General features: G+C 60.9%; 3 protein-coding genes across 6 annotated transcripts in view; 1 reads left to right on the forward strand and 2 right to left on the reverse strand.

Moving 5' to 3' along the window:
* Nucleotides 1–5,526, reverse strand: part of POC1A (POC1 centriolar protein A) — a 179,363-nt gene extending 173,837 nt beyond the window's left edge. For all 3 annotated transcript variants that reach the window (XM_068960405.1, XM_068960403.1, XM_068960404.1), the window contains exon 1: nt 5,408–5,526. In XM_068960405.1, coding sequence (XP_068816506.1) covers nt 5,408–5,511 — 104 coding nt within the window. In that variant the 5' untranslated portion in view covers nt 5,512–5,526. The remainder of the gene's footprint in view (nt 1–5,407) is intronic.
* LOC138060990 (hyaluronidase-4-like) lies at nt 1,040–5,365 on the forward strand (the record flags this gene model as incomplete). The annotated part of the gene is given in 3 exon segments (XM_068907445.1): nt 1,040–4,768; nt 4,771–5,088; nt 5,261–5,365. Coding segments are annotated over 3 exon segments (1,740 nt in total), but the record flags the coding sequence as incomplete, so codon positions are not given.
* Nucleotides 5,527–6,724: 1,198 nt separating the features above from the next.
* The window catches only part of TWF2 (twinfilin actin binding protein 2), a 41,894-nt gene continuing 27,031 nt past the window's right edge, over nt 6,725–21,587 (reverse strand). For both annotated transcript variants that reach the window (XM_068907619.1, XM_009667536.2), the window contains exons 4-9: nt 20,419–20,514; nt 19,679–19,783; nt 10,968–11,093; nt 10,709–10,859; nt 10,000–10,121; nt 6,725–9,341 (exon numbers count right to left, since the gene is read on the reverse strand). In XM_068907619.1, coding sequence (XP_068763720.1) covers nt 9,174–9,341; nt 10,000–10,121; nt 10,709–10,859; nt 10,968–11,093; nt 19,679–19,783; nt 20,419–20,514 — 768 coding nt within the window. In that variant the 3' untranslated portion in view covers nt 6,725–9,173. The remainder of the gene's footprint in view (nt 9,342–9,999; nt 10,122–10,708; nt 10,860–10,967; nt 11,094–19,678; nt 19,784–20,418; nt 20,515–21,587) is intronic.

The following is a 21,587-nucleotide window of genomic DNA, read 5'->3' on the forward strand; positions in this document are numbered from 1 at the left end:
TAGCAGCCACCCTGCTCCCACAATTGCGCTCTGTCCTGCAGAAGACCAAATAAGCCCAGCTCAAGGAAGAGCTGCTAACGTTGCACCCAAGCGACAGGGATTGCTCACCCAAACAGCGATGCCAGCTGAAGGGAGCAGGCTGGACCACAAAACATGGAGCAGCAGCTACATCCTGCCAGCAGGATGAGGCACCCCCTCTCCCAGAGGCAGCAGCACCACAGGGCCAGGCCCCTGTGGGCTGGTTCAGCCCAGCCCTAGCAGAGGACAGGAGGAGAGACAGCAGCAAGGGAGCACCAGAGGAGCACACATTTACTCGACAACCACCTTGGCAATTCACCTCAGCCACCGCTCTCTTACCTCTCTGGAGATCAGGTGCAGCCAGAAGACAGTCTGCAGCTGCTCCGTGCCCTGCTGAAAGAGAGCCCTCAAGCAGCTCAGCCTCCTTCGGTGCTAAACCTACCCCAGCTGAGACAACTCTGATTTATAGGCGCAGCACAGCCTGCCCCTTCCCACCAGCCCTGAGACCATGATGGGCAAATTGGACCCAGCTGCTGCCTCTTCCCCACTGGGCCACCTTCCCTTGGCTCTTCTTTAAGGGCGTGATGCACAGGTGTGGGCTTGGACCTGCTGCAGGTGTTGCGGCCAGCCTGCTTACGGCGTAAGGCGACGAGCGGCCCTGCGGTTCTCAGCTCGCGGCCCTGCTGCAGCGTGGGGCTGGGCTGCTCCGTCCGAGGGGGCCGGGCACCCGCTTCCCGCTGCTCCCCGCAGCCCGCGCCGTGTTTGCCGGGCTGCAGCCAGGGTAGCGCAGCCTCTGTGCAGCCCGCCCCGGGCCCCGCGCCAGGAGCAAGCAGCCCCAGCTGCCGGACCCCTCTCGCAACTCGACCGCCGCCGTTTCCAGCGGCGGAGGGGGCGAGGGAAGGCTGCGATACGTCCTTAAGCCGCGGCGGGAGGCACGACACGCTCGAGAGCGCGGACCGACGCGAGGCAGCGGCCGCACGAGGCTCGCGCCCGGCCAAACGCGGCGCCCGGCGAGAGGGGCCGGGGGCTCGGGCAGCCCCGCGGCGGCGGTGGCGCCCAGACCGGGCCGGGGAGCGCTGCCGTGTGTACGGCGACAGGGTCGGGACACGGCAGCTGGGACCGTTACGGGGAACGGCTCCAGGAAAGGGCCGGGTTTGGCTTTTTAACCTGGTTTCCAGAGAACAAAGCACGCGCAGCCGTTGTTGCTGTCTGTTCGCTATTCTGCTCCTCCCCTTGCAACGGTTCAGCCCCCGTTTTAAGCCCGGCTTGACCGAGGGCGAGTTTCAAAGGTCTCTAAATCCCTACAAGCCTTGTAGAAACAGGCACGCGGCTGGAGCGCGGCGAGAGAGCGTGTCTGCCAGCGCCGCCGCGCTGGGGGAAAGGCAGCGGTCCGCCCTTGACCCGCGTTGCTCGTGCGAGTCTCCGTGTCCGGCCTGCAGTCCCGGGCGCCCCAGCCCCAAAAGAGCGCGGTCGCGGTGGCCGCGCGCCTCGGCCCCGCTGGGAGCCAGGCCCTCCCGGAGCGACCTGCTGCGTCTTGCCCGCGGTCGTGCTCCGGGAGCCGGGGCGGCGCGGCCGGTGGTTTGAGTCCGCTCCCGGTCGGCGCGAAGTCCCCGGCCTCGTGTCCTCTCCTCCCAGGCGGCTTCCCCGCCCCCGCCGCCGCCGTAACTCCCAGGCGGGCAGCACAACCCCTCCGCAGCAGCAGGCCTTCCGCAGGAGCGCTGACGGCCGGCGCCCTCCCTCGCGCCGCCTCGCCGGCTGGAAGCCCCCGCCACGGCACGGGCAGTGACTCCAGCAGCTACGGGGCACACGCGCCCCGTGCTGCCTCGGGACCGTATCTCAGGAAGGTTGGGCTGCCATGACCGGACACGAGGAGCCCATCTTCCCCCGCCTCCCGCCCCAACTGCTGCATCTGTTGGCTGCGCTCTGCGCCTGCCTCTTACGTAGGCTTCTGCCCAGCCTGGGCTAGCAGGGTGCTTGACCCACCCTCATCAGCTGGAACAAAGGCCCCGGCTCCCTCTGCGCGGGGGCGACCCACAGGGCTCCTCAGCAGCAGCTACGCCTGGCCAGAGCTTCCCAGGAGAAGCTACGGCCTCCTGTAGCCGTCCTTGCCTTGCTCTCCTCGCCTGGCCGCAGCGAGCACCCTCTAGTCCCTCGGAGGGGCCCCAGAAATCGCCCACCACCTCCAAGCAGGTCCTCAGAAGGTCTCAGCAGAGCCCAGCCCTCTGCGTCCCTTGGCCGCCTCTGCCAGCTCCGCGCCGCGTCCCGGCTCCCGGCCTCGGGCGCCCAACAGGTCCCGCAGGCACGCGCGCACCCCACGCCGCCCGCTCGCCAGGAAGAGCGGAGAGGTGGGACGCAGAGGGGTCAGCCCTGCCGGGCTGCTCCGTCCCGCGGGAGCCCGGCCGCCGCGCTGCCTCGCCGCTGCTCCGCGGGCGAGCGCGGGCTTTCAGCAGCTGCCGCTCAACGCGAGCGCGCGGGCGAACGGCTCTCGTTTCGGAAACTCCCCCTGCAGTTTCCCGGAGCTCGTCCCCCGCCTGGTGACTTTCCGCTGGGCGCGAGAGCTCAGCCCCTGGCCACAGGTTTTCCGTCTCCCGGCGAAAAGCGCTGGTTGTGCTCAACGCGAGCGCGGTCGGGGTTTGCAGGCGCTTGTGTGTGCGTGCGGCCGGCCGAGTCTGGGGGTTTATAACTTTGTGCTCCTGTTTTTCATGAATAATCTCACTTGGAAACCGCCCTTGGCAGTTCCGGGCTTTGAATCGCCCTTTTTGGGAAAGGCTGATCCGCGGCGGGAGGCAGCACGTAAGACGCTGGGATCTGAGCCTAAATAAGAGAGAGGTCCAAAGGCATGAAATGTTTTCTTGTTTCCTTTATACCGACAAAAGAAACCCCAAAGCAGCACGAAACCTCCTCGCGCCGGCCGACCCGTGCTGTGAAGCGCGTAGAGAGCGTTCAAATCGGTCCTCGTGCGCGGGACGGCGCTCTGAAGAACGAGGAAGAGCTCGGGTGGCAGGAAAGGCCCGGAGACAACTAGGGAGGGCAACAGCCCTGGCGCATCGCGCTGCTGCCCCTGCACCAATCCTCCCTCTTCCGAGGGCAGCGCCTCCGAGCCCCCCGGGCCGCCGGGCCCCCGCCGGGGGGGTGAGCGCAGGCGAGGCGACGCGGCGCGCCGGCAGCTGCCGCGCGTGGAGTGGCGCCGGAGCTCGGCCGGCCCCGAGGGGAGCAGCCGCCGCGGCGCGCCGCGCAAATTGAATTACTCGGCAAACGAGCTCGCTTACGGAGGGCGGCCCGGGGAGCGGGGGCAATTTGCAGCCGCGCAGCTCCCCTGGGGGAGCTGGTCTCTCACGTCGCAGCTGATGCTCGGAGATGGAGGGACTGGGGTAGGAGGGGTGCGGCCAGCGCCGGAGAAGAGCTGGGGGCACTGGAAGGAGGAAACAAGGGGATGAAAAGCCTCAGGTCTGGCGGGGGAGAAGGAGCCAGAGGAGCCCGGGCAGGGCAGGGCAGGCGGGCAGCCGCCGGGCCGGAGGGCCGAGACGCCCCGGAGGGCCAGCCGGCGCCTGGGAGGCATGCCCGTCCGCGGGAGCGCGACAGCAGCCCCGTGGGCGCCCGGGAGAGGAGGCGCAGCCCCGGCAGAGCACCGCCAGCCAAGCCCTCGCCGCCGGCCACGGACGACCGCGGGCGAGCCTGCCCCCCGGCGCTCGCTCGCCGGCTCTTCCGTCCTTCCTTCCGTCCGCCGCGACGCTCCTGCTCAGCCCGGTGCCCGGCCTCGCCGGGCCCGGGGCCGCCCCGCTGCCTCCTGCTGCTGCTCCTCCTGCCGTGCTTGCACCCGCCCGCCGCCGCGCTGAAGCCGGCGCTGGCCCCCATCGTCCAGGACCGGCCTTTCCTGGTGGCCTGGAACGCCCCCAGCACGCGGTGCCTGAGCGCCTACGACGTGCCCCTCGACCTGGACGCCTTCGGCATCCTGGTGAACCGGCAGGAGGCCTTCGCCGGCGGCAACATCACCATCTTCTACTACGACCAGCTGGGGCTCTACGCCTACTACCAGAACGGGTCCGTGCCCCCCACCGCCGTCAACGGCAGCTGCCCCCAGAACGCCAGCCTGCAGGACCACCTGGGCAAGATGGTGAAGGACATCCTGCGGACCATGCCCTCCGAGAGCTTCGCCGGCCTGGCCGTCATCGACTGGGAGAACTGGAGGCCCCTGTGGATCCGCAACTGGGACAAGAAGAACATCTACCGGAGCATGTCCGCCCAGCTGGTGAGACGGGGCAACCCCGGCTGGACCGACGAGCAGGTGCATTCGCGGGCCAAGCGGGAGTTCGAGAAGGCCGCCATCAACTTCATGTCCGAGACGCTCAAACTGGCGTGGTCGCTGCGCCCCGGGGGCTGGTGGGGCTACTACCTCTTCCCAGACTGCTACAACTACCACTACTGGGATGACTTTGGGGGCTACACCGGCCACTGTCCCGCCTTGGAGGTGCAGCGAAACAACAAGCTGCTGTGGCTGTGGGAGCAGAGCAAAGCCCTCTACCCCTCCATCTACATGGAGGAGGTGCTCTGCGACTCGCCGCAGGGCAAGAGGTTCGTGGCGGCCAAGCTGAGCGAGGCGCTGCGCGTGGCGGAGCTGCCCTCGGCTCGGCACTCGCTGCCCGTCTTCGTCTACGCCCGGCCCTTCTACACCTACACGCTGAAGGAGCTGAGCCAGGTGGGGACGCGCGGCAGCGGGCCGGGCAGCTCCCCGGTTGTGTGCCTGGCCAGGAACGGGGACGGCGAGGAGAAGGGAGGCAATGGGGGACCCTCCGCGTCGCGACGTCTTTGGGCGCGGAGGTCGGCCGGGGCCGGGAGCGGGCGCCCGGCGAAGGCGCCCCGCTCGGGGCCCCCGTCTCACCCCGTCTCTCGCAGGCGGACCTGGTGCACACCATCGGGCAGGCGGCCGCCGCCGGGGCCCACGGCATCGTCCTCTGGGGAGACGCGGAGTATTCGCGCAACCGGGTAAGGGCGGCACCTCCCGGCCTGGCGCCTCGCTGCCGGGGGGAGGCGGCGGGAGCTGCGGGGTCGGGGCAGCGCGCCCGCGGCAGGGTGGCGAGTCACCCCTCGCGCCCGCCGCGGCCCTCCGGACGCCTTCCGGAAGCGGCACGGCACCCGGTGGCGCCATTAAAACCCGGCGTCCCGGCAGCTGCCCGGGGGGGGGGGGGGGGGGGGCAAAGCCGGCGATTCCCGCCCGCTCAGCCCGTCCCTCTCTTTTCCCCAGACCAACTGCCAGAAGATCCGGGACTACCTGCTGGGCGCCCTGGGCCCTTACATCGTCGACGTGACGCTGGCGGCCCGGCTGTGCAGCCAGCGCGTGCGCCACGGCCGCGGGCGCTGCCGCCGCCGGCGCCCCGACTCCGACGCCTACCTGCACCTGGACGCCGGCTCCTTCCGCATCCGCGTGGCGGCCGAGGGCGGGCGGGCGCGGGTGGCGGTGCGCGGGGCGCCCAGCCGCCGGCAGACGGACGGCATGGCGCGGCACTTCGCCTGCCACTGCTACCAGGGCTGGCGGGGCGAGCGCTGCCGGGCGGCCGGCTCGGGGGGCTCCCGCGCCGCCCCGTGGGGCCCCGCCGGCGCCGCGCTGGCCTGGCCGCTGCGCTCGGCCCGCTGAGGCCGGGCCTTCCCGCGCGGCGCAGAGGTGGAGCAGCGCCGGGGACGCCCGCGCCGCCCTTCGCCCTCTCCGCGGGCGCCTGCGCCAGCGCAGACGCAGCTTTAACGGCGTTGGCGGCGCAAAGCCGGTTGTAAGCCCAGCCGGTCAGGAGGAGCCGGTTACAGTCGTTAGAGACCCCGGTGCTTTCACCCCTCGGGCGACCGCCAGGCGTCCAACAGGTCACGGCTGCGGACGTGCCGAGGGCGCGCGGCGGGCCCGGGGCCGTCCCGCGTGCGTGGGCCCCCGCCTTCGTCCGCCGGGGTGGGGGGGGGTCTTCTTTAATTTGTATTAAACGTTTCCTTCCTGCCAGGGGAGGAGCGGTGCCTTACTGCCCCGATCCTCGCTCTCCTCTGGTGCTGGGCGCTGCCGGGAGGGCGGCGCGACGCCTTGGCACGGCCGCCGCCCTAGCCCTGAGCCCACCCGCGGCTCTGCGCCAGCGCGGGTTGGACCAGCCGTGCCCAGCAAGGACCGAGGCACGGCCTGGAGAGCTGTCGGCTGTCGCCCTGGGCTCGCTGGGGAAAGCGTGGCTCCAACAGGAGGGATCCCCAGTCCGGGACCCAACCGCTCCCGGCGGTCGGATGGGGACAGACCCTCGTCATCTTCCCAAACCTTCTCTTTGCTCAAGCGTCCCTTGCTGTCCCCCCGCCCCCAACACCACGACACAAAAATTCACCCCAGTCGAGGCGGCTTCCAGGCGAAGGAAACAGCACCCCCAGCAAGAGGTACTTCGGCCTTCTAAGCTTTTTGGGTTTTTTTAAACTGACCATTAAAAAAAAAACGAAAAAGGAAAGCTGGGATTATTGGCTTAGGAGCTGCTGCATCCTGCGGCCGTCTCGAACTCCAGCACCCCGCTAGCGATGCGGAGTTAAGCCTCCGCTAGGCCTTAAAGGATTGTCCCAGCCAGGCTGGACTAACGCGTTAAATCCCTCTGGGCCGAGAGGAGCTGGTCGGCGCAGGGCGCTGCGGCGAGCGGAAGCCAGGCCTGAAGCCCGCCGGCCAAGGCGCGCACCTCAGAGGAGCGGCGGGGCAGCAAGCTGTTTTAAAAATACTTTATTCTTTAGAAAATACAGCGTTCGGTACAGTGTGCTCTGCTTCCCCCCGGCTTCGAACCCCCGCCGCCAGCCCGGGGCCGGCCGGCGCCGCGGCCCTGCTCCGCGCGAGGTCAAGGCAACGTCGGCACGTTCACCGCCGAGTCGGTCGGAGCGGCGGGTGGGTTTCACCGACCCGGGGTCTTCACCTCCTGGGGGGAACGGGGAGGGCAGCACGCGGGGGCACTGCCCTAGCCGGGAGAGCGGGCAGGCCGCTCCGGCCAGCCGCCCGCGGAGCGGCTCGCGCCCAGGGCTCCGGGAGGCCAGGCTGGAGGCCTCACCCCATCCCTGCGTCCGCCCCCCTCGGACACCCGCAGGCGGCAGCGGGGCAGGGGGGCACGACAGACGCTCTCCTAAAAACCAAAGCACCCGACCCGTGCTGCCGGGAAGAGCGGGGAAGCAGCCCTAGGCACCCCGCCGTCGCCTGGGGAAGGCGCCCACGGGGCCGCTCCTGTCCCGCCGGTACTACCTAGGACCCGAAGGCTCTCGCAGGGAGGACAAAACTCAGGAGAAAGGATGGGGGCAGAGTTAGACCAGCTCCTTCCCTCCCTTGCTGGCCCCGAAGCTAGCCGCAACAACCACCAGCCGGCCCGCCACTCGCGGCCACCGCCACCAAAGCTCGGGGACGGGACTGGGGCAAACCGAAGGGCGAGTCCTGCTCGGGGACGGGGAGGTGGAAAGCAGCCCACGGGGCGGCGGGGCTCAGGGCCCCGACGGCAGCCGCGAGCCCCGAGCTGGTCAAGGGGAGGACGGAGCCGGCTCCCGTCCTCGCGCCGGGCTGCAGCAGCTCCCTCCGAGGCCAGGGCCAGAGCTCCCGGGGGGCTGACGAGGGCAACGCAAACGCTGCCCCGGGCACAGTAACCTTTCTCCAGGGGAGACGCTGAGCTCAGGGCTCACGAAAGGCCTTCCACCTTGCTTCCTACCGCTGAGGACTGCCACTTTCCACCCAAACGGAGCGAGGAAAGGAAGCGCAGCTGGACGCAGCCCTTCTTCCTCGCCTTCTGCACGCGCTTCAAACGCCTGCTCAGGCGGCCGTAAAAAACAGGGCTTCAAAGGCCGGCTGCACCACATACAGGCACAGATCCTAGGGAAAAGGTGACACCTGCCTCCCATTCAGTCGGAAAGCAATCCCCAGGGCCAGCATGTTTCCTAGCTGCGTTACAGCCGGCAGCCCACAGGAGCCAACCTCGGGGACCCCGATTTTCAGGAGCTACCAGCCCACCTCTCCCGCGGCCTCCTGCGCGGGCAAACGCAATGTGCGGAGGGGGGCTTGGGGGTCTCTCTAGCCCCCAGGACCCCTGCGGGCAGCGCAGAGAGGTGAAGCCCAGCCCTGGGGTCGGTGGCTTCACAACCGCCCCAGCGCAGGACGTGCTGGGGAAGCCTTCGCTGCCGGAGCGGCTCACGGGGACACCACGGGATGGCTGCAGGCTGGGGGGGGGGGGGCGCCCTTTCTGTTTCGGGAAGGTGACAGCGTCTGCCCTGCTTTTTCTTCCCCTTGGGAAGGCACAAAGCCAGCCAGCAGAAGCAGCGAGAGCGGAGCAGCTGGCAAACAGCAGCCACCGGTTGCGTTTCCATGGGGGCCTGAAGCCAGTGCCTCTGGCCGTGAGGCGGGCACGTCCTCTACGGAGGCTGCTCTGCACGATACACGAGAAGCAGGAGGGAAAGGGGAGAGGCGTCTTCATTCCCAGAAAGGCAAATCCAGACAAAACACAGCGCTGGCTCTCACAAGGGACAGACTCTCCTGCCACAAACGCCAACCACAGCCGCAGAGCTCTCCGCGCAGGGACGGCGTCCTGCCTGCAACCTAACAGTGCCCGGCCAGCTAGGAGACTTGCATAGAGGGGCTGCTTAGACCCAGAGACTGGGAAGGGGAGAGCGGAAGTCTGTAGGAAGGGGGAAACAGGGAAAGAAGCATTTTGTTTTCCGATATTAAACTAATCCCAAATGTCATCTCCTTCCTTTGCATAGAGCAGCTTGCAAGTAAGTCCTTCAGTTGGTGCAGGTGCCAGGTAAACCGGGGGAAGCATCGAGAGCAACAGCCACAAACCCAGGTGGGACTAGAACAAGCTGGAGAAGCGTTCCCTGTTGTTCCTGTCCTCCTCCAACTGCCCCAGGACTTGCACAAGGACAGGGGAAAGAAACATGAAAACAGACCCAGGTTCCCTGCCCCCCCTCCCCACCACTCTACCCCAGCATGAAAACAGGCTGTCCTGATTTTAAAAAGGAAAGAAAAGGAAAAAGAGGAAGGGGAGGGGAAAGAAAAGCCGAGATGGAGGGAAAAGATCCCTAGGTCAGCAGAGAGGCCTGGAAGTGGAGGGGTGGAAGCTGGGAAACACCATTCGGATGCTGTCCGTTCACAGCCCTGTTCCTGCCCCGTCCTCCTGCCCCTCCGGGATCTAACTGTCTTCGCCGTTCTCTCCTGGCCCTTTGATAAGTCGCTTCTGTCCTCGCTTCCCCACAGGCCCCTTGGGCTTGGCGAAGGCCTGCTTGAAGGCATGCTGCTTGGGGTGCACCTCGTCGTAGAGGAACTCCGCCGTCAGCTCGGCTCCGTCGTCTATCTCAATCTGCGCGTGGAAATGACAGGTCAGTGCCGTGCTGCTGGCTCCTGCGCAGAGAGCCACCATCTTACCCCCTTCCTCAGGGCACCAAAACACTGGTCCTCAGGGAACTCCCACCCCTCCTCTCCGAGCTCACCGGTGGGGTTTGCTCAAGGACCTGGAGAACCCAGTCGAGCACTACTTGCAGGAGAAAGCGCCAACCCCACCGTGCAACCAGCCCCTCACTCAGCATTCCCACTGAATGGGCCAAGGACACTGCAAGGGGTGCTGTGCTCGCAGGAGGGAAAGCGTTTGGTGCTTCTACGCTCCTGCAAGGCCCCGGACCAGAGAAACTCCAGGCCAGAAGGGATGCAGGCCAAATACCACTCCTCTCTTGCTAAGAGCCTTCCCGCAAATCACAGGCCACTGTGTAACACTGTTTTAGGGATGGGTTACACAGGCCAACGCACCACTGTTCCCATTTTCTCCAGCCCTCTGTTCAGGCCCCTTTGAAATGAGTCTAGCAACGCTTGAGGCCTCCCAGACTTCCCTAGAGGAGGCCCTGTTCAAACCCATGGGACATGCTGCCATTTGACACAAGCCTTCGATTTGGCCATGGCACATTCCCTTGCCCATGCCCCTGCATAGCGCTCTCCGCAGTTACCTCCAGGCAGCTTGGACTTACCTTCTTCGCTATCTCCAGGCAGAAATCCTGCTCTACGGTGTCAAGCAACCGGCTCTTGCAGCTGGAGTAGAGCATGCGCTCCTTGATGCTGCATTTGTACCCAGGCATGGAGTAGATAAACACTGCAAGAAAAGAGCAGGGCTCAGAGCACTGCTTAGGTTCAGGGCCGAGGAGCACCAGGCAGGGGGCAGCCAGCAGATCCCAGCTCGGTCAAAGCTCTTCTAGTCTGAAGAGTCCCAGTCTACTCAGCTACACAAGTCAAGCCATCCCACTGACCATATAGCTTGTCCAGGTACCCCTCCACAAATCTTTTCTGGCTCTACTATGCCCTCAGATGCTTGTACCACGACAGCTACCAAGCCATCCCAGAAGGCTCTGCATCAGCTCCCCAGCACGCTACGTTCAGCAGCACCCTAGAGACTCCTGGGCGGAGCGCTTGCGTGTGTGCTCGGCAGCTTCTTTTGGCAGCAAAGGGCTTGCTTCTTGTTAGGCTAATGCCCATCACCAGAGGACAGCAAATGGGAACCAGGTCGAGGCCCCCCAGCACCATCCACATCACCAGTACTGCTTGTTCCCCCGAGAGGGCGATGGTCCAGGGGAGAGCAGACAATTGCCTGACCTCTATTGCTGCGGGCAGAGCACTGGCTCCAGGCAGGCGGAGCGGGTCTAACAAGCTAACCGTAGCGACAGAAGTACATCCGCGACTCACCAACAGACTCCAGGTAGTCTCCCTCGTGAGAGTGCTTGTACAGGAAAAAGTGGTAGCGAGCCGAGTCCTGGGGGACCCTTTTGGGCAGGTCGGCTATCTCTGTGGGGCTTGTGTGCACCAGGTCTATGGTCTCCCGCTCCAGATCCAGCTTCTGATCGACAAAGGGGATGGGGAGAGGCAAAGGGAGTGAGATTTCAGCAGTCAAAGTCCCAAGCTCTGGAAACTCAGGGAGGGTCAGAGAGCTGCACGAGGGACCTACCAGCTGGATGTAATTGATTTTCTTCTGCTTTAGCGCCTGGATAGCTTGCTGAGCATCCAGCTGCAGGGGGAAGGCCAGGCCCTGCAGGGTCTGGTGCTTGCTCTCCACGCTGATCTCAGTCTTCACCTGGGGACAGAAACCACCCCGAGCGTCAGAGAAGAGACGGGTGACACAGGAAGGGGTAGGCACGGACAAAAAGGAAAATCAACCCACCGCGCTGCCTCTCAGCTCCACCGGGACACAGCCACATCGGCCTCTAGTGTATTCCAGGTGAGCCCAGGCATTTCCGTTTGCCCAAAGCCGAAGGCAGTAGCCCTCGTACTTGCCTTTCTCAGGGCCAGGGAGGCACATCGATAACCCACCCACGCTGGGTCAGCCCTGTCCCTTCCCTCCTGCGGGAGCTGTCCTGGCGTCACCGGAGCACTACAGGCACAGCTCTCTCCGGCCTGACCAGGCAGCCACCTCGCAGTGCTCCCCTTGATCAACACCGGGCACGTTAAAAACATGCAGGTGTGAAGGGGGAAGCAGATGAGTCCTGGCAAAACTGCCACAGATGCCCCAAGCAGAGACAACGGCTGTACCTCAACCTGCAAAAGGCTTCTGTGCAGCATTACGTACAAGGAGCCAGCTGCCGTCCATCTTGCAGCGAAAGAAACATTTAAAATTCAAAAAGACTGTGCTATTTCTCACAGTACCGCTGCTCTTGACAAAATAACCTGTCAGAGTCTGGATCCAACCACGCATTCCCATGCTGGTATTTCACTGCACTTCCCAATCCCACAGGCTTAGACCCCCCTCCCCTCCTCCGCACAATTGCTCCCAGCAAAGAGCATCTCAAAATCCCACCGGCATCATTTACATTTCTCAGCATGACTCTGTTTGCAATGAACTCCCAATATGGGAGAGCTGAGGGGTGTTGTGACCAATGCTAGTGCATGTTCCTCTCTTAATATCTCCAGTAGCAATGTGTGGGCGAAGCGGGGGAACCCTTAAATCACCACATTCAAGCTTGTGGGTCCACGGCCCCTGAGGGGTCTGCAAAAAGGGACTTTAAACTGGCCAATGATGGGCTTGTTTAACTGTGGTGTACAGATACCCACTCCGCCGCTGGAGTACAGAAATTGAGATCCACAGCTCGAACAAAGGTTCCCAGCCACTCTTTTGAAGCAAGCCCTAGAAGATGGAGGCCTGCAGCCCCACTTTGCACGAGCAGAAAGCATACAGCAGCCAGGCCTACAACTAGGTCAGCAAATCCACTCTCCAGGACACCAAAACCCACTTCAAAGAAAGAGAGCGACAGAGCAGAGAAGTCACAGATGCTTCCCACTGGGAGGTCACATCACCCCAAAAGCATGTACCTCTGTCCCAGACAGGGCCCCTGTTTAGGACAGAGGCAATGCCCAAGACAGGAGACAGCACAGAGGATGATGTGACCCTGTGAAGAGGAAGAAGAGAGCTCAAAGCACCACATACTGCAGGCATGGCATACCTCCTCAGGGCTGGGGGACTCTACCAGCGATGGGCAGCAGCAACAGCCCCCTACCATCTGTCACAGAATACAGGGAGACGGAGTCATGCCGATGACCAAAGAGCTAGTCCCACCTATCTGCAAAGCTTCAGGCACTCGCTTTGCCCCACTAATAAACAGTGTCATAGCAGAACCCCAAGGCTGCTATTGCCAGTGTGGTTTGGTTTCATTTGGGGTTCGTTTCGGGGGTTCGGGCAAAGACAGTCCAGCCATTTTTTGATGGAGACAGGGAAAGAAAATCCACTCATGCTCAAAAACAAACCCAGAAAACAGCAAGAGGGGTTGAAGCTCACATCTCAAAAATGGCCCAGAAGCAACAGGGGAAACTTGCTGTGGAAACAGGCCTTGCTGGAGGTCTGGTTGTCGCTAGGTACAGGTCAGTGGCCCTTGTAAGGCGCCGAATATGGGGCCCCAGGCCAACAGTGCTGGATTCTCCGATTCTCCTGTTGCAGGCCAGGAAGGCTGCACGCATTATTCCCTCGGTGACTCCCGTTACGGAGTCACTGCTCAGTCACCGTGCTGTGTAACGGGAGATCCTTGTTACAGCCAAGGCAGGACTGGAGCCCCGGGAAGATCAGGGAATCGCCCAAGGGTTTCGGGCGGGATCAGCGGCAGAGCGAGGACCACCGCGGCAGGCAACCCGCGTGCCGGCTGCGAGTTCAGAGCTCTGCAGCGACGCGGAAGGTGCTGGGCTCCCCCGCGCGCTGCGCCGACAGCCTGAGCCCTCCCCGACAGCTCATCCAAGTGAAAAAAAAAGAGCCGGGAGCAAGGCGGCCCAGATTTTCAGTCCTCCGCTTCTCCCTCCATCAGGCACGGACCTCGGTGCTTTGGTGACCCTCTTTGGATGCCTCATGCCGAAGTCGGGTGGCAATTCCCCAGGGGCGAGCGAGGGGCTGGGCCAGCCGCGCTGCCCAGAGGGGAGCCGCGAGCGAGGGAAGCGGAGCATGCAGAAAGTACTCCGGGGAAAGAGAGAGGCAGGCACAGGGCGAGCGCACAAACTAGCCGGCGGGCAGCCTACCATCTCCGTGCTCGAGTCCTGCGAACGCGAGTCCTGGGAGCGTGGGGCAGAGGAGACACACCGTCAGCGCCAGGGCACGGGTGGGCGGCCGGCCGCGCGGGAGCGCTTCGCGAACACGAGCGCGTGACCAAGGAAAGGGGGCAGCGCCGAAAGGGAACCTCGCCTGAAACGAGGAGGGGAGCAACGAACACGCGGGGAGGACGGAGGCCTACCGTCTCTCCGCCGGAGGCCAGGGAACGCAGGTCCTGGGAGCATGGGTAGGGATAACAACAAGAAACACATGGAAGTCACATCAGCACCAGAGAGGCCCGAGGGGGAGAGCCTGCTCCCCTCTTGGAGGGGACGCGTGCGAGCCGGGCACACGGGGAACACACAGGGAGCAGAGGGGTGACAGAGACGCGGCAGCTCTGCACGCTGCCGTCGGGGGCTACGCCGCCTCAGCGCAGCCCTGGTCACCTCCGTGGACGTCTCCGTGCAGAGCCAGGTCCTGGCCTACCTCTTGCCGACTTCTCGGCCAGGATAGCCCTGGCTGATCCCAACCCAGCCCTCTCCTGCGTGGGCTGGAGAAAACCGTCCTGGCAGCGGCAACCCATGGCACAGGCTCCGCAGCCCCGTCCCAGGGCCGGCCCCGCAGCCCAGAGGTGCTGTCAGAGACACCGACGGGTGACGGAGGTGCATGGGTGAGCTCCTGTCCCCTTCTCAGGGAAGGTACGGGTGGGAGCAGGGGACGCTGCCAGAAGGGCCCACCCAGTGCCCAGCCCGGCTCCTGCCTCCCAAGCAGCGCAGCCGGGAGCAAGCACGACCCGCTCTGTGACAGCGAGCCTCGCACCGGCATCTCGTACAAGGAGCAGAAAAGCACACGGACGGTCCCACCGCAGCGACTGGTACAACCCTCCAGCACAAGGACGGGCACTTTGCTTTCCGTCACTATGAAACCCAGGAGACTCCAGGAGTTCAAGCCCAGAACTGAAGGTTGCTGCTTTAAGCATCTGGAGAAGGAGGAGTTATGGCAGTCACAGCGATTTTGGGCTATTCCCCTTGCCCCAAATCACACACACATAAGGTTTGAGGAAAAGATGCTCAAGTCTTTAGCCTTTTCCACACCAAGTTTCATGGAGGATTAGCCAGGAGTTCGTTGCATGTAAACACACAGCTCTCAGAAAGCAATTGTTCAAGGGTCATCCTGGGAAGGATGGAGAGAGGACAAGCTGACCTCCAAGCTCTGCTCTTCTGTGGTCCCATGAAATGCCATGGACATCAGCAAGGGACCAAAGGCAAAGCAAGCATTCACGGATTCAGAGAGCACACACTCTTGTCTGGTCGGACCCTGCAGAAAGCAGAGGTGCGGTGCAAAGAATTTACTACAACACCTCCGGATGCTCATGTTTCTCCCCCTTAAATGCCTTGGAAATTAAATGAGGCTGGAAGGATTAGCAGAAACGGAGAGCTAAAGCTTCAACACTAAGCATGCTAAAGTCAGAAAATCCCAAGAGACTGAGGGTTGTCCTAGCAACGTTAACTCCGCCACATACCACCTCCAGGATCTTTTCTACTCCTTCCCTCGTTAAAATGTAAGCGTTAGTGTCTGGCTCATTGAAAGCCTCCCCATCACACAACCCAGGAGACACGCGCGACACAGCTGAACGTGTGCCACGTTCTGCAACTCCCAGCTCGAGCCTTGGCATCAGTGCAGCTCGCGGGCTCCAGGATTGCGTGCGGGTTTTATATTATCTCCTTTTCTTTACAATCTGGATTTTTTTTTTTCCTCTTTTTACACTCTTTTGGACTGCCAACCCAAAGCCTGTAGATAAAACTGATGTATAAGGGACACTGGCTACACGCTTCCCCCCAGCCCTGAATGATTTCCGGACCGCAATACCTACCATGTTCTTACCTTCTCTGCTTTGCTGTGAACATCAGCGTGCGCTCATTACTTCCCTGTAAAACACTTAGTGCATCCCAGCGCCCACCCTCCCGGCCGGGAGGCCACCACGGAGTACAACCGCAACTGCTGGCAAGCGGTTGGCCTCAGCTGCTACGCTGTAGGCACAGCTACAGGTGCTCCCTTTCCACCGCTGGTTTTACACAAGGCAGGTGATAAGCATTTCACTCCATCTTGGGGAAACCTTCAGGGGGTTTCCGGCAAGAATGACAGTCTGCTCCGCTTGTCCACTACCACACTGTACAGTAGCTAAAAACTGCACCTCCGGTACCCCTTCAAACACACGGCAGTTTACGGCCGCAGCAGCCGTTCCTTCTCAATCCTTTCGCCTCGTTCCACAGCCCCAAAGCTGCCCACGTTTCCCCCGCGATGCCCACGGATGCAAGACGCGGGGAAGCGCGGAGAGCGGCTAATAAGCGCTCTCCCCTCCTGCCCGGACCTGCCGCATGCTTATCAGCGCGCGACCAACCCGGCTCCCACCGCTCACTTCCGCGAGAGTCCGCAACGCCTCGCCGAGCGCGTCTCGGAAGACTTTCCCTTGGTGGGCGTTAACGGAGCTCGAACCAAATTAAAAGCCGTTTCCAGCCTACTGTCTGCTGACAGCTTCCAACTCGGGAAAACCGATGATGCATTTTCTGGCTGTTCGAAAGCATTTTAAAGCATAAAGTAAATGGCAAACTTTTTGAGAGCTCCCTCCATACTTCACCCAGCCATCAAGTACGAGGGCATCACACACCACCACCTCTCTCCACGCAATTCTCCAACTGCAGCAGGAGCCCAGATAATACAGCAGAAACCTCTCAAGGTCTCCTGCTTTACAAGAGGTCGGGCAACTTCCCAGCTGGGACAAACGATCCCTGCAAGTCTTGCCAGCACGTGACCCCGCACGGTCAGCTTTCCATAATCCCCTGCACAACTCCCACTCCCAGGGCTTAGCAAACTTCCTTCTACGGCCTCTGCACTGACTCGGACTGAAACTTTTCCTCTCTCCCCGACTCAGCCTGTTGGTTTTGTTTTTAATTCCCAGAGCAGTGTAGAGCAGTTCAATTGTTGCAGACATTTCTTCCAAAATTTTTTTTTCCCCCCGGTGGAGAAAGGCTCACACTGATCATTTCCCCAGAAGTATGTTTTCACATCTCATGTGAACCGAGAACTGGTCTTATAAGGCAATTGGCCCACACCCAGAAGAGGCCCGTCCCAGCTTGATTTCGTCCTCTCTCGCTGCAGGAGAGACCTGCGACTTAAATCCGCGTCGCCCAGCCCCAACCGACCGCGGCCAGGCTCGGCACCTGGCAGCTCTGCCGATGCCCTTCGCCTCCCACCCCTTCCCCGCTTGCTGCGGAGGATCCCAGGGAACTTCTGCCAGCCGAGCAATACAGCCACCTTCCGGGGGAAAACCGCAAGGCCGATCAGCACCGCGGGCAGCCGTGCATCAAAAACATAAGCGAAAATCAGAGGGGCGCGCGCTGAAAGCGGCAAGGGGGGCAAGGGGCGAGTCCATGCACAGGAAAGCGCCGACTTCTCAACCGCGTGCAAGTTAGCGTCTTTTAAAGAACGTGTCCCTTGTGTCACTTCCAAAACGCTCACTGGTTTGTTAAACGCAGGGGTACGTCCAGGGCCCTTCTCGGGGCGCAGTTACAATTCCCGAGCAGTACGGCGGCCAGATACGCAGAGCTGCCGAGACCAGGCCGCTTTCCAAGTCTCTGCTGGCCAGGCCTATCGGCTCGCGTACCCTCCCACAAACAAAGAAACCACGAGCGTTTAAGCTAAGCGGCACGCGGGAGCTCTCTGACGCCATGGCCACAGTTCGTGGGGCTCGGACAGGGTGGCGGCAGCGAGCGAAGGCAGGATTGCAGATTCAAGGGTGCTTATGATCCACAGAGCAAATAAACCAGATAAAATAAATGCCAGCATCACGTCACTTGCAGTGTAGGTGCGATTACTCCACCTTGCAATCCAAGTACCTTCACAGAGCAGCATGGTTTAGGGTTTTGCAAGGAGCTAGGGCACCTCAAGATCACAGGCCAATGTCACGCCACTTCTGTAAAACGCGTGCAATGGGTAGATTTATGCAAAAATGCAATAGTTTTTTCCCCCAAACAACGCTGACGCTGAGGCAGGAGGCATCACTGTACGAAGCAGGATGCTACAGGTTGGGTACCGCTCACGCAGCCCCTCTTGATCAAAGCACTCTGCTCTGCATCGCTCCAGAAACTCACTCTGAACGGCCTGTACTACAGAGCACAAGGGTTTTCCCCCATCCCAGGCAAGTGAGCGTGGGACTGAGCGACACAGCAGTAGCTCCCACTGCTTCCTGCTCTACACAAAGGGACGAGCAGGGGTAGCATCCAGACCAACACAGAGAGCCTTGAGCAAACTGATCGTCTGCAGTGTTCACACCTTTAACAGGCAACACACTGGTTTTACTCTCTAAATGCAAATGACTGTTCCCTGCTGCTGCATGGGCTTACACAGGGGACAGCGTACCTTTAAAATAAAACCAAAGCAAGAAGCTTCAGCAGCTCATTCACTCAGAAGCCCCGTCTCCCAAACGCCATCCCACCCCCCAGCAGGAGCGCAGGGTGGCAACAGCAGAACACAGCAGGCCAACCAGAAAACAAGCACCACAGGCACCACTTACCTGGGCCGCTTTACCCTGCAAGACACAGCCAAGAAAAGCACTTAATCTTGCAACACTGACCAGCCAAGGGGACAGCACAGGTGTGACTGCAGAAGGAGGCACACAAAAAGCAGCGGAGGACCAGACCCACTGTCACAGGGCACCAGCAGCACAGATCCTGCTCTTCTCCAGGCATCACCTCGCATCCTCCCATGCAAATCCTGCCTAACCTTTCCAGGACCAGAGCTTGGAGAACTATGCAGAGACCTCATGGTGCAGACCGCCTTTTGCTGGGATCTCCCAACAGCCGCTTACTTGGCTGACACAGCATCGTGCAGGCAGTCGAGTTTACCCTCACTGCACGCTCAGCTGTGACGCTGCAGGACAAGGAACAATCCTCACTAGTCTCTGAGACTGCAGATGAAGGAAATTTTAGGTATCACCAAGGCAAAGGGATGCAGAAAGAAATTCAGTTTGGAGAGATCAGGTTCAGGGGTGGTAGGAGCTGTTCTTGCCCTTTGTTGCGAGAGGACAACAAGGAAAGGAGGCCAGAAGCCTGTCAGCCCTTCCTAATTTGTAAGGCGAAGGCCTGTGGGAGCACGCAGGAAGGGAAAGCGCAAGGGGGAGAGAGGGGAGGGGGACATCAGCAGCTCAGCGCTGTGTTGCAGCACTGTACAGAGGTCTGCTTTGGCAGGTCGAGACCTCCTGCCTCGTCTCTGCCACTAACTTGTGCAATGGGACTGCTTGGCTTTGCGTCACCCAGACATTCATGTCCCGATCCATCCATGAGCCCCAAAGACCCAGTGCCGGGCCCAGGACATTTCCGCAGAGGACAGCTCTCCCCCATATCCAGCTACTTCCAAATGAAATCCCTCCCAGGTATGACTGCTTCCAGGCAGCCTTTCTACCCCAGCGAGCTGATCCCGGCCGCTGCCTCAATACTTCCTCAGCGCCACACGCAGAGCTTAGCGCAACTGCACTGAAATGCCTCCTAGGAGGCTAACTTTTTGCTTGTGGTGTTATAGCCTTGTCTGTCCCTCATCCTACCCCACCCCACTTCCCAGCACATAGGTCTGAAAATTTAGGCTGAAGAGAGGGCTCTCTTGGGACCGCATCCCTCATTTATAGTTAGAGAGCAAGAGTGGGGGAAAGTACAACGCTGAAATCAAGAGAGAAGTCTGCGTTCTTCCTGCCTTCCCCTCAAACTCAAAGTCAGTTCTGGCGTTTGCCCTAAAGCAGATTAGAGACTGCATGTCTGCTGTCAGCCTCAGACAAACCATCTTCCAACTGCCAGTTACAGCAAGTCAAACAGATACTTGAGCTCAAGTCCTAGCAATGAAAAAAAGACTTTTAAAATTCTTCTTTATGCAGGGAACTTGACAATGAGTCATGGTGGTTACTTGGTCCACCTCAGCAAGAGCAGGACAACTGGTTAAAGAAGAGAGGCACCAGTGAGCTCAGTACAAACGAACCATCTCTGCAGCCGGCAGCTCTCGTTGGGCACAGGCAATCCTGCCTCTGCGAACCGGCCCGGTGTCCCAGAGCACTACATGCCTCGTGGTGAGCAGGCTCCCAGAAGCCCTTCTTCCCGCGGGACACCCACCTCATTGATGCGGATCTGCTGGAGCTCTTGTTCAGCTGCGGTCAGCGGGGCCGGGGCGGAGCAGGACGACACGTGCTTTTGGTAACCGCTTAGGGACACGTCCTCCTGCAGACAGAGGGACAGAGCAGGAGGGCAAGCGTCAGGGACCGGTCATCATGGCTGTGCGGTGCGAGGCCAACCTGTCATGGAGAGCCGGAGGGGAGCGTGGCTGGACGCAACGCCAGCCCCGAGGGTGAGCTGGACGCATACCCCAACCCTGCCCCAGCCAACTACTGCTAGATCGGAAAGGCCAGTCAGATGAGCGGCACTGCCCCGGCTCTGCAGCAACTCGCTCTCGCTTCTGCGGTGACACTGCCACCGCGTGGAACTTCTTTTCCCTCTAAACACAAAGCACCTCTCTGGACCTCTTAGGAGCCTTCCTCCCACCTCTTGCGCAAACCCAGCCTCTGTCACTGGAGAGCGCAGGCTGAACGCAGCCCCTTCTCCACCACCTCCTGCAGCCTCGCGCCTGGCCAGGCACGTTCGCCCCGCGTGCGGGTGCTGCACGAAAAGGTGGCAGCGGCTTTGCAGGACACCAAAGCAGCCCAACAAAAACCCCTCAGTAGTGTCCCCCCAAATGCCAGCATCTCACATGCCAGGTGGCTTCAGCATCGACTCTCGGGCAAGCTCCTGAAGCTCTTTAATCCAAAAGGCTAGAGAGGAGAGTGAGATTGGTAAGTGAGAGGCAACCGTGACCATACCTTAACTGTTCCAAACATCTCATCCTTTATGTGCCCTCCTCCAAACTCTTTCTTCACTGTGGCTCTGGTTGCTGCGTAGAGCATCTTCAGCCTGACCTGTGCAAGCAGAGAGACAGCAAATACAGTCAGAGAGGAGGAATACAACACATTGGAGAGCATTGCCTCTGCCCAGGAGCTGCAGCACTGGCTTTACAAACCATCACACCCTAGGTTATACGAACAGCCTGTCCTGCCACCACCACCCTCATTTGCCACTAAAACCACACACAGATGAGGGTACCATTCGAGACTCAGGACATCCCTGGAAACTGGCTCATTTCAGGAACTCTGTAGCACAACAAGGAACAAAGTCACCTCCATGCTTTTCAAAAATTCGTTAACTACAGACCATTTCTAGTAAGCACTGCAAAAATCAAAACCATCTAGATGCTGAAACTCCAGGCTCTCTTCTCTCTTGCGCGTGCCCTCTCTCTTTGAGCAGAAACCTTTCCCTGGCTATTCATGCTGCAGAAAATTGCCCTGTAAGCCACCTGGAAACAACTGCCTGGTTTCCTGTTTTGATTTTATTTCTAACCTTAGCCTCTCCAGCTCTAGGGGATGGCCTAGTTTAGCTCTGAGTCAGAGAGGTCACGGAGCAGACAGGAGAGCGTATCAGCTCCATTTCCAGGTCTGTGCACGCACAAACACACATGGTGCAGCCTTCACATGCTCTGTCCTCAAGCTAAGTGGTAAAAGCCACAACACATAGGTTTATTCTGTGCTTTGCTTTCTATCTGAGAGTGCTGGCACTTCAATAGCTTGTCACAAAATTTTTCATCAGCACTTTGGGTTTCTATAAGAGAAGGTTCAAATACTGCCAGCATCACTTAAAAGCAGACAGCCACCTTATCAAAGAGCACCACATGAGTCAAGTCAGCATTTCTACAAGAAGCAAAGCTCTTCAGGACATGTCAGACAAGTTGACTCAGAATAGAGCTAGAAGAGGTGATATTAGTGAAAACTTCCACCCTCGAATCAACTAACCAGAGATGAGCACAGCAGAGCAGAGGATGCAAACTGGCTGCACAGAGAATCCTGCAAGCACTTGCGCTGCAAGGAAACAAGAGCACTGAGAATATTTTCTTCCGAGTTGTCACAAAGGGACACATTTCAAATAAAAATTTTCCACT

This window comes from Struthio camelus, chromosome 14, assembly GCF_040807025.1.
Source record: "Struthio camelus isolate bStrCam1 chromosome 14, bStrCam1.hap1, whole genome shotgun sequence".
NCBI lineage: Eukaryota > Metazoa > Chordata > Aves > Struthioniformes > Struthionidae > Struthio > Struthio camelus.